Here is a 12,544-nt window from a genome sequence, read left to right as displayed (position 1 = left end):
GTTGCCTCTTACATGCTCTCTACTGGGGACCCGGCCCGCAACCCAGGTATGTGCCCTGACTGGGAATCGAGCAGGCAACCCTTTGGTTCACAGGCTGGCACGCAATCCACTGAGCCACACCAGCTAGGGCAAAATTTTAAGTTTAATGAGAGATAATGAATTGCTACATTATTTCTTCACAGCTACCCTTTATATTTATTTTAATAACTGCCATAAATGTCTTTGGTGAGAATCACAGGTGCACCCCCTATGCCAAGAGCAGAAACGTGTTGTTTGTGGGATTTGCACCATCCCTCCCCCACCCCTGTGTGTAGCCATCTCTGCTCCAGGGCTGGCCCTACAGAGGCAAATTTCTGGGAGCCAAACACAAGCCAACAGCTCTCTTTTTGCTTTGATTCAAGTCAATTTTTTAAGCCTGAGTACAGAGAATGGGAACTCAGAATTCCCTTCTCATATCATCCTCAGGTCAAATAATCATGAAAATCATAAAACTGAAAGTGTTTTTTTCACTAAATCATGACCCTTTTTAGTACTGCTGACAAGCGACGCCCCAGGCTCCTGCTTCGCACCATGTGTGACACTGTTCCTGACTATAACTCATAAGCAGCACCCCAAAACAAGAAGAGTTTGTACACTTTCACTTATTGTCACTGATCACCGACTAACTAAAAAATTATCCAATTCCTGATTAAATCCATTCCTCTTCTTGCAGTGGCCCTCAGCTAAATGGGAACAGAAGCAAGAGAGAGAAAGAGCGCCCTCTCCTGTCAGGACCTGCCCCCTCCTCACCACCTGAGCATAAGGATCACATTGCACAGAACGAGGTGGGCTGAGCAGGCGGCTACAGACAGCCATCTGCCTTTGCTATGGTCAGAGTTGGTTTTCCCAAGCGGACTACCAATTCCAGGAGGCTCACGAGGGAACAAAACAGGATTGATTTCTAGGTTACATGACCCACCCATCTGAAGCGACCTCACGGCCCTTGCTTAGGTGTGCCCTTTGTGGTCAGGTGTTTCACATCTGTTGTTCCTCTATCCAGAGGAAACATTCCTCCTAAAAGCAGAGCCTTTGGGAAGATGGAACTGTCTCTTCTTTCTCACAAAGATAACAGTCTTATCAGAAAGCAGAGGCAGGGAGAAGTGGATCATACGAAGAGATTACAATGTATGTCAAACAGGAAGGCCACACCAGCATCCCCACTCCCATTCTTGCTCTTCGTCCTGCACTTCCCATGAGCGGACTGGCACTCGGGAATGAGTTTTATGCCCAGTGCCTGTAGCTCAAAAAGGAGAGAGAGTGTGGAGCTGGGTAAGAACATGACTCGAGTCAGACAGACCTGGGGTGGAACGCCAGCAGGACCCCCACTGAGCCAGACGACCTGTGCACACTGAACAACTCCCTGAGCCTCAGCATCCTCTCTTGTAAAACGAGACAAATACCAACTGTCATTCAGGATTGGTGGGTTATAAAATACGTAATGAAAACATAAGCTTTAAAAAATGTGTGCATTCTTTAATGTCAATTTCAGTCAATATGTGTCTGGTACTAAATGAAAGGCATTGTCCCATGTGAGAGGCTTATCAGGTATCAATGAGAAAAGTAAAGGAGCAATTAGGAAAAACGGGGTTAAAGTGGAGGTAGCTGCCAGGCCTGCTTAGTTGCAAAAACACATAAAACAGCAGCCCCTCATGACCTGTAACCAGGGCTGCATTGCCTATAGGGCTGCATTGCCTATGAGGCTGCAGCAGAAAGACAGCAGAGGGATGGGCTGGGTCAGGGCTGTGGGTGGTTCTAGCGATTTCCTCCCTAAGTGAGGAGGGGCTGAGCCACAGGACAGCCAAAAGGCAAGAGCATCAAAGTGATGGGACAGCTTTGTTCTGATACATTATCCCAGGTAGCATAACCCTCACTCTCAGCAGACACGGAGTCCAAATGGCTCTCCCCTGTCCTTTGCCTCCTAACAGCCTGGAGAGGCACCCCCAAGGCAACTACTACTCTTCTTGCTGGTTCAATGAATTTGACTGCTTCATATAAGTGGACTCATACGTATTTGTCCTTTCGTGACTGACTCATTTCATATTGTCTTCAAGGTCCATCTATGTTGTAGGATCCTTCTTTAAGGCTAAATAATATTCCATTGTGTATATATACAAACCACATTTTGTTTATCCATTCATCCATCAGTGGACACTAGGGTTGCTCCCACCTTTTGGCTATTGTGAATAGTGCTGCAGTGAACATAGGTAGGGGATTACCTTTTCACATCCCACCTTTTAATTCTTTTGGGCATATACCCAGAAGTGGGATTGTTGAATCACCTGGTGATTCTACGTTTAGTTGTTTGAGAAACCATCACACTGTTTTCCACAATGGCTGTACCATTTTACATTCTCACCAACAGCGCACAAAGATTGCATGTGAGGCTTTATTCCACAGGTTGGGTCTAATCTATCTGCACTGACCAGGTTCAAGTCACTGCTGACCCGACCTTTCTGGCCCCTGCCAGTCCTCTCGCTTTCCAGCAGACACTCAGCTCCCCTGGAGATGTGGTACGCTCCCACCACTTTCCTGTCCTCCAGCAGTTTCCTCTGGTTCTTGGCTCACATTTGTCTCAGGCTGGTGGCTTTCTTGGGTGAGAGATGGGGCTTTGCACAAAGCCAAGCATGATGCCCACCCCGAGTGCCCCCACGGGGGATCAGAGCCAGTGCTGGTTAAAGCCGTGGTGTGGAAACCCAGCTTTGTCATCCTCACGACTCCAGCAGCACCCAGCCCTCTGCCCCTACTGATTCCCTTCTCAGCTGCCTTATTCATAAGAGTCTTATTTTTCCCCTGCAACTGATCACACCTGACAATATAACTGGACAGCAGTATTTCATCTTGAAGGTGAAGATTTTGAGGATCCATTTGGAATGCTCCCAAGGAAATTAAAATAAAATATGGGGGGTGGAGGCTCAGAATGGAACTCCACCCCCCAAATTCCACCTTTACATCACTGCACCATTAAGACAAATGTTTAAGTCCTTCTCTACAGGCTCTCCATGCAAATTAGAAAATGGTGCCATTTTTGGCACAGGTATGCATCTCAGCTAAAAGGATGAATATTGTGCAAGTCACAAACTAAATCCTGGCCAATGACGCAAAGGCACTTTCTCTGGGAATAGTCAGCCTTGTTGGTGCATGGCTTGGTGACCAGGTGCCATCTCTTCCTCAAGATCCTGGAAGGTACACAGCTTTGTGAGCAGAGTGGCCACTATTTTTAGCTCCCACTCAACTGTGGTGAAAACCACAGGGGCGGCTTTGGGCTGCTGATGGTTCTGATGTCACTCTCTCCTGTCATCACCATCTTGCAGACAAGTCATTAACAGCTCATGACAGCAGAATGATTTTCTTTCAGGCAATGAAGTGAGGGTCTATTTACCACTCACCTAGTGCTACAAGAGCAGACAAAGGTCTCCTTGCATTAGGCAGACAGGCAGCCCAGAAACCCTGGGCTCCCAACCCGATATGCCCCATCATACGCCACACTTAAGCCCTGGTTCTCTCACCCAGCCGCCACCTCCGACACACACACATGCACACCCAGCACCTCACCTGAGCCACCTCTTCAAAGTCATCGTGCCTCTTCTGCAGGGCTCGGGCTCGGTGCAGGGACTTCCCAACCCCTGTGTGTTTGCTGAGAAAGGCCTCACCGTGGTTTTCAATCCAGTCCAATACCTGGTCAGAGGAGGAAGACCGAAACAATGACTTTTGGCCAGAAGGAATGACATGTGACAACATACGTGACTGCAAGAGTCCTAGAGAGCCCATCCCAATCAGAAAGCAGCAAGTGGTCCAGGTGGAAACTCTTGGTCACTGGATACAGGGGATTTTATCACTGCCATTGGCAATACAACAGTCCCACCATTACCTGAATTCTGCTCATCCTTTTTTATCTCTGGAATATCCGCTCAGTACGTTTTCAGTTTTCTCAACCTTAATTAGTCCATTTTTCAGTCCAGTGTAACCCCTCACTACCATTATTCCAACCATATCAATGAGGCAGTATCAGGTCAGGCCATTTCCTTGGCCCTCACTCTACTATAAAAATGATCACAGCAGTGGCGGCCAGTGATGGACATCCTGCCTCATCGTGCTCCTGGGACTCTAATCTTGGAAATAAAATCCAGGGTAGTCAGCCCAAAGCTGGAGCCATGCACAAGACAGCTGACCACCAGACCAACTGCCCTCTCTGGCTTCTTTCCCAATCAATGCCTACCAAGGAACCAAATAAAGTAAGGTCCTTGCGTCTTTAAGGTATTTAGTATCTGTGATTCTCTTGGGAAGCAGTGGCAATTCCATGTTCTTCCAGGCTTAAGACCTAGTGATTTGGCCTCAGGACACTTCCCTTGATGTCTAGGGAAGCTGGAATAGAGGTTGCTCGAGCAGTAGAGACACGAGTGAGGGGACACTGAGATAGTGAGAAGATATGTTGTCTTGAGGGGCACTTGACAGAAGGAGTGGAAACCCTTAGGAAAAGTCTTGGAATGTACGGAGGACCAAAGCCTTTAACATCCACTAAAATTTGCTCAGGTAGCCTAAGAAATGTGGGAGAAAGGACGCAGTTCATTTTCTGGTCTCTGAGGAGTTGGGGCTCAATAAATCAGGGGGCCACAGTTAAATCAGAATAGTACAGACACACCTGTTACAACTCCTGCCAAAGTAACTGAGTCTACTCCTACTACACGAAACTTTAACTGAACATTTGATTAATGATATATTAGCCTTCTCAGATTTTAGAAGGATCCTTGGGAAAATGATTCAGATGAACGAGGCCTATTTAAAAAGATGCTTTAATCCATTTCTCTGTTTCTTCTACAGACTGCCCTGTGTGGCAAGCAGATAGATAAAGTCATTGCATGGTCTGCAGGCATGGGAGTTTCAGCTCTACAGAATCCAGCCTTTGGCTTCACTTCCTCTGACATTGGAGATAAATTAATTAAAGTGCCTGTAACTGTGCAAAGTATAGAAGACTTCAAAGTCTTCAGTGACAGTATCATAAGGCCCACAGCAAAATGGTGTTAGAGAAATGTACACATGAGTATATTAATGAGGTTTAACAAACAGCCCTCAACAAAGCCAAAGGTCAGGAAATTGTCCATTAAAGTGAAGAAAAGGCTTTTTCCAAACATTATCTAAAATGATATTATGTCTGACTTTATCTAAACATTGAGTGTAAAGATTTTAAACAGTTTACATGACCAATTCTGGCAATATACAGATGCATATTTTTTAAGTTTGGAGGCACATCTGTAAAAAGAAATCGAAGTACTAAATGAACCATATTTTTATTTTGCAAACCACCGAAAGGCAGCATCGAAAGGAGCTCTAAATGTTCCTTTCTTAGAAGAAAGAAGAGCCTACGTTTCCTTGGAATTACATATGGTGAAATTTCAACAACAACAAAATCAGGAGAGTGCACTTTCACTTGATTTACCACAATTTGATCCGACAATTCTCTACTGCAATATCCCACAATCCTCTCACATGCAAGATCAAAGATAAATGGTTCTAAGCATAAAGTTTCCCATATATTGTGTAGCATGGGTAGTGCAGTTTTATAATTTTTATGCATATTTTAAATTTTATCCCCTTTTAAGAATGAATTGAGGCTTGGGTATAATTTTTATAGATTAAAGAGCTGACTTGCAGCCTTTCATGAATGCTTTGGAATTTATGACAAATTTTCAGATTACAGCTTTTTTTCTTAGTTTAGTTTTAAACAGTTAAGAGTGACCTGCTTGTCTAACACTGTTTTCAGAAATTGTATTTAATTCATTTCATTTTTACCTCTAGCTGTAATAAAATCAGTTATTTTAAAGCCAATTGGTTAAAGAAAAATGTTTTTCATCCACTAGTTTGCAAATAGTTAGCTTTTATACTCCCTGGGGGTAACTTCACAACTTTTAAACTTTTAAGGGAAATAAGCCAGTCAGAGAAAGACAAAAAGCACATGATTTCACTCATATGTGGAATCTAATGAACAAACTGAACTAACAAGCAAAACAGGGATGGACTCACAGATGGAGAGCAGATGACAGCTCTGGGGGTGGAAGGCAGTCCAGGGTGTGGAAGGATCAAGGCAAAAGTTGAAAGGACTCATGGACATGAACATGAACTTGGACAACAGTGTGCTGATTGTGAGGGTCGGGGAGGGGGATATAAGGAGAGTCAATGGTAAAGGAAAAGATACAATAAAAAAAGTAAAAAAAATAATAAAAATAAAAAGCAAATTGTTTTCTGTTTAAGCTCTTTGCTTTCTTTAAAATGTCAATTCATTTTCAATTAGCGACAGTTTACTTAATTAGCTCTACCATAATCACTTAAAAACCTATTTACTTCACATCTGAGAGGCTTTCATTCAGTTTAAACACGACTTTGATTGCACTGTGGTGTTACATTGCTTCCATTCAGTCCAACTCCTGCCATTAGAACAATTACATATATAAAGGACACATGGACAATAATGGGGGGTAGAAATGGGAGGGAGGTGGGGAGGGCTGGGGTACTGGGCTGAGGCGGGAGGAAAAGGCAGAAAACTGTACTTGAACAACAATTTACAAATAATAATAAATAAATAATATAAGAACTGAAGTTGTGGGAAAAACCTGTGCAACCTCAACGAGGATTCAGGGACTGCATGGTAAACAACTGAATAAACGAAAAAGTGATGACTTAGGAAGTAAACAAAATTACTTCAGTAATGCAGGGAGACCAAAAATTACCTGAGAACAAACACACATAATCAATATGAGCTACTGTTTAAAATGCTGATTTCTGACGACTTTGGATCAGGTAGTTCATTTAGAGCCAGCCTCGCTCGATGCACACATTTGGACTCCCTGCTCTCCCAGCCCTGAGTCCATGTCTCCGAGCCCTGGGAGTACAGCCCAGCTTCCCACACAGAGTGGCCGGCGGAGGCATGTGCCTCTGAGCAGAGAGCTGCAGCGCCCGACAGTTACAGTATGCACTGTAAAGGCACAGCACTGGAAGTCCGGATATCCCCTGGCTTCTGGTGAGTCCCAGACCCTGAACACCACTCGTTAAAGAATAAACTGCATTCCTAGCCAAACCCTGGACCCTACCAAAGTGTATGTACCTATCAAGCTACTTCTTATTAGCTACCCTTGTTTAATTTCTCTCATCTGCAATAGTTTTTAAATATTCAATGATCAATTATAGTTAGGATAGTACAGGATGACAGTTAATTATACCTATTAATGGCTTTGAATTGGTATTTGTTCCCAACATAGAAGGTTTGATCTTTTTGTGTGTGAGGAGAGGTCTTTGGGAAGCAGAGAAGCACATGTGGGATGTGAATATTCACATATTCAAATAGATAGTTACTAGTTCTCCTGTGCCTCAGCGCCAGGCACAAAGACAGTCCAGGCACCCTACTGAACGAAACCGGTGCGGCCCTGACTCCGGAAGCTCAGGCTGTGTGAGTAACAAGCACTAGACCCCAGCTCACACGACTCTTTATCGTTAACTGCAATGGTGAAAAGTAGTAACAGTCAGGAGCTCCTAGTTGGGGGGTCAGGGAAGGCCTCTCTGAAGAAGTAAGGATTAGCTGAGACGTGAGAGGGAATAGGACTTAAGTTAGGAATTAGAAAGATTCGCGTGGCTTGGGTAGGAAGTAAGGAGGAAATGGGCCCGGAGAAGGCAGGGACCAGGTGCTGCTACACCCTGGTGTGTGAGGCAGATTCCAATGTTCATCCTAAGAGCCGCTAAACGGCTGCAAGGAGAAGAACGATATCATGGGATCTGCATTTAAAAATTATGGTTCTGAGTGCTTTGTGGAGAATGACTTGAAGGGCAGCAAGCACAGAGATGGGAAAACAGGAGGTTACTGCAGACATCCCGACAGGAGATGACGGTGGTTTAGACAGGGCCGTGGGGCGTGTCTGTGGAAAGACAGGTTTGAGTAATACTGGGGGGACAGACAGTGTTTGGTGGTTGGTCGTGAAGGTGGTAGAGAGGCAGGCGGAAGGCTGACCCCAGGGGCATGGCTTGAATAACTGCATGGAAGGCGAACCTGGTCGCTGCAGAAGCAAGTACGTTACTAGGGACCGCACAGAGATGACAAATTTCTTAAGTTTTCTCTCAATTTTCATATTTGTGTTCTGGTTTTGACAAATGACAGCTGTGCCTCTGAACTTGAGTGGGACATAGCACCCGATAATTCTGCGTCTGGCAAAATCTGCCTTTGGTTTCAAAGAAATAATTTTATACACTATGGTTTAAAAATAAATGATATATTGTTAATATAGCTGGATCCTAATAACTAAAAAATAAGAGACAACAAATCCGTTTGAAGAATACAAATTTAGTCTTCAATGAAATTAACCCATGCATCCTTGAAAGGGCATTTCACTGGGATATAGGTTTTGAGGGGCCCCTAAACCTGATGAGCAGAGTTCTCTGTGGCTGGCCCCACCTCACTTCTGTTAAGTTTCTGCCTCACACCTAAATACCCCGAAAGTTGCTTCCCCACCTCCTGAGTTTTGCTGGTGTTATACTTCACTTTACTTGAAATGTCCCCATTCCAGACTCCTTCCTACTCATCCTTTAAGCACCATCTCAAAACCACCGGTTTGGAAAGCCTTTTTCTCTTTAATAAGCCACCCAGGCTGGGTGGTGTCACTCTCCTCCGATTCTGTTCAAACCACAATTATTGCCCATGGATCTGCCTCTTCCACTCGACTCCAGCCTCCTCGTGATTTCCAAACACAGCGAGCGTGGTTCTTAGCACAGAGTGCTTTGCCTAAGACATGTTGAACCCCACTCGACCCAAACTCATAGCCCAACACACAGCTTTGGGGTGAATGGCTCCAAACTCCTATCACAACCGTCTTAGCCTCTCTCCCAGTCTGCATTCAAAGTTCCCTCTGGTGTCTCCACCCTCTCCACTGCTCCTCTTGGCAGGTAGTTAGTTCCTGAGGGTGTATGGCAGGGGTCTCCAGCCTCCAGGCCACAGACCGGTGCTGGTCTGGGCCTGTCAGAAAGCAGGTGGAACAGCAGGAGGTAAGCTTGAAAGTAAAGTGCTTGACTCATCCCCAAACCACATTCCACCCTCCCTCCCCAACTGTGCATGGAAAAAATGTCTTCCGTGAAACCAGTCCCATGGGCCACAAAGGTTGGGAACCGCTGGTGCGTGGAGGTCTCACACTGTATATTACCCTTCCATCCTGCCCCAGGCCCAGCAGTCCTGCCAGCAGGACAAATGCAGGAGATACTCAATGACTGTTCGTAGCCATGAACTGTCAAGTGCAAATAGGGCTGAAGTTCCTGCCCCCCCGGTATTGGGAGAAGTTGTGTCACTCTATTCAGCAAGAGATCTGACCTTCACCCTGTCACTGGGGACACAAGCACGTCACTCTATTCAGCAAGAGATCTGACCTTCACCCTGTCACTGGGGACACCAGCACGGGTAAGCCCAGGGCTGCTCGCCACTATAGCACACAGTCTTGTAAACGACTTGTAAAGCTCTGCCTCCTTTCTTGTGCCCCACCAGAAATTACTCCTTTCCCAGAACACCCTTTTTCCAAGAGAGATACTCATCCTAAACTGGATTTGGGAGCCAGTTTAACAATTTAACAATTCCCTAACCATCCCCTTTCTTCCTCATCTAATTGTGTTTATTTCAACCAGCATACAATCAAGACAATGCTTTTCAGGGGGAGAGACAGCCCTTTCTAGCTGCTAAAGAAAAGAGAAAAAGTCCTTTGGAAGACAGCTATTGATTATTTTCTGAACAGTGGCCATGAATGCAACTGAGTTAATGGGAGAAATGCAAGGGGCCCAGCTGTCTTCTGTCCCAGGACTCATTTTTTTTGATTCTTCTGATTTGACAGAATCTTAGTTTTAGAAGAGACCTAAGCACCACTCAGTCCACAGTAGGGGGACCCTATACTTTAGGGTCAACCAACCTTTAGAACAAAGTTTTCATTGGTATCTAAGCTCTACTTACATGAAAAAGTGTCTTAGGTTCCTAAAGCATCATTAAAATGTGACAACATCATGATCATCCGAACTTAACTATGCCATCCTCAGGGTCTCATTCCAGCTCTGCCCCCACCCAGCTGTGACCCAGCTGTGACCCAGCTGGGTGTGAGCCTTTTCCTCTCTGGTCCTCACTTCCTCAAACGAGGATGCTGGCTCACATCATCTCCCTCAATCTCTTTCCAACTCCCACACTTCATGAGTTTATTATATTGCACATATAGCAGCTGCCCTCTTTAGAAGAAGAGACTATGGAGGGTTTGTTCTTTGTCAAAGGAAATGAGTCTCAGAGAGGTTAGTTAACTTGCATGAGCTTACACAGCTATCACATAGTGGGGCCAGGATTCAAGCCCAAGTGGTTCTGGCAGCAATGCTACAATATAACACTCAGACCCCACCCAGGTTTTGCCATCTGTCCCAACACTGACTTGCAGAGCAGAAGAATGCAGTCCAGAAGCACGTGTTGTGTTTAGTTGTCCCTTTAACCCAGAACAGTTCTTTAGGCTTCCCTTGACTTTCCTGCCTTTGACACTTTTAACAGTTACAGGGTTGTTATTTTATAAAATATCCCTCAGTTTAGGTTTTTCTGGTGCTTTTTCATGATTAGAATCACAGAAATGATTCCTGTTCTTCCTATTGCATTCTATCAGGTGGGATACATTTGATATTTGTCCCGTTACTGGTGATGTTAACTTCGATCACCTTGATTAAGTTGGTGTCTTCCAGCCTTCTTCACTGCAAAAGTCATTCTAATTCCCTCTGTAATTAAGAAGTATTTGGGGAAGTTACTCGGAGACTATGTAGGTGGTGGATTCTGAGATACGCCATAAAGGATGTTTTACAACTGTTGGGAGTGTCACCAGCAGACAGAGAGACCTCAGCTGTCAGTCCCCTCTGGGGATTACTGCCTTTGGCCAACGACGGCAGCTTCTCCCAAAGCCACAACTCTCCTGAGGCTGAACTCCTATACATAAAGGCCCAGCTCTCTTCCCCCACGTCAGGACAGCTCTGACTAGTCACTCCGTCTTCAGAACCGTCTGCAGGTGGCTGAGAATTCCCTTGAGATGATCTTGTAGCTCAAGTTTACCCTCTATCTAGCCCTTTACTTCCCTTCCCTTCCCTTCCTCAGGGATCAGTTCCAAGACCACCTCCTAATAAAATTCCTGTGGCCAGCCCCCTGCGTGGACACCTCTTCACCCTGTTTGGACTTCAGTCCTCTAAGCCGGGCTGCCCTCGCTGCGCGGGTGTGCTCCTCACTCTGCCCAGGCTGTGGCACTGCACACAACAGCCCCCATCCTTTGTGGATGGCTCCTGAACCTGCTCAGTCTTTGCACCTATGCTCATATAAATGCTTTGCTCACCTTGCATGGGCTCTGACCCCCTCCACCAGGCTGACCCTTCTCAGGGACTTCCTTCTCACTCACTCGAGACCATCCTTCCTTGAGGACTTCCCGTGCTTGGCTGCCCTCCCACCAAAGCCATCCTCAGCCGCTTGGGCTCTGAATCAGTGAACCACTGAAGCCCTCTCACCCTGAGGAGATTTCTACCTTGCTCAGCCCCACTTAAGAGGAGGAGCCCTCCCTTTCTGGAAACAGTTCTGCATTAGCTCCTCAGACACCATCCTCACTGGGAACTCCCCCGGACTCCCCGGCACCCACTGCAGTCTTATATTTTGCATCCTCCTCGTCCACCAAGCCTCTACATTTTGGAACACCCAGGAACTGAGCTCTGGACTTCTTTTTCTTCTCTCACTCCCTGGATGATCTCATCCAGTTCCATGGCTTTCTGGTAATTTCCATAGGCACAGCTCCAGCCCTAATTTCTTTTCTCAGAATGAGACTCAACTGCCTACTTTCCCCCTCAAATTTGGCATATAATGGGCACTTTATACTTAACATATCAAAACCAGAACTCTTTGTTCCCTCTGCCTTACTCTCCGCCTCTCCTGTCTTCCTTGTCTCAGCAAAAGGCAGCACAATTCACCTGACTGCTTAGCTGCAAGCCCGAGCGTCTTGCTTATTTACCCTTTCCTGTCCACTGTTTCCACACAGCCATCCTAGGCCACGCCACCATCTTTCTGCACTCACCCCGCCAGCCACCTAAGTGGTTTTCCTCCTTTTATTCTTGCCATGCCCATCCACACAGGAACCAGACCTGGTTTAGTATTTCTTTAAAAACATATCAAATCATAACACTCCCCTTATTGAAACTGACAATTGTTTCCTATCTCACTTAGAGACTCCAAATTCTCTCCATAGCTTATAAAGCCCAATTTGATATGGTCCCATTTCTCCCAACTTCTTAACCCCTCTTCCTGCTCTCTACTCACCAGCCACTCTGGCCATTCTCCCATTTTCATGAACACACCCAGCCCATTTAGACTTGTGGGTCCCGCTTCATGTACCTGGAACCTCCTCTTTAAAAAAAAGGTTTCATTATTTTTAGAGAGAGGGGAAGGGAGGGAGAAAGAGAGGGAGAGAAACATCACTTGGTTGCCTTTCACAAG

General features: G+C 45.7%; 1 protein-coding gene across 7 annotated transcripts in view; it reads right to left on the bottom strand.

The window, feature by feature from the left end:
* KALRN (kalirin RhoGEF kinase) overlaps positions 1 to 12,544 on the bottom strand; it is a 706,454-nt gene that overhangs the window by 344,579 nt on the left and 349,331 nt on the right. For all 7 annotated transcript variants that reach the window (XM_037033686.1, XM_037033687.1, XM_037033688.1 and 4 more), the window contains exon 10: positions 3,592 to 3,714. In XM_037033686.1, the coding sequence (XP_036889581.1) occupies positions 3,592 to 3,714 (123 nt within the window). The remainder of the gene's footprint in view (positions 1 to 3,591; positions 3,715 to 12,544) is intronic.

This window comes from Sturnira hondurensis, unplaced genomic scaffold (genome assembly GCF_014824575.4).
Source record: "Sturnira hondurensis isolate 20B ecotype Veracruz unplaced genomic scaffold, ASM1482457v3 Scaffold0021765, whole genome shotgun sequence".
In the NCBI taxonomy this organism is placed as follows: Eukaryota; Metazoa; Chordata; class Mammalia; order Chiroptera; family Phyllostomidae; genus Sturnira; species Sturnira hondurensis.
The sequence above is the reverse complement of the archived record's forward strand: the minus strand, read 5'-3'. Positions and strand labels throughout refer to the sequence as shown.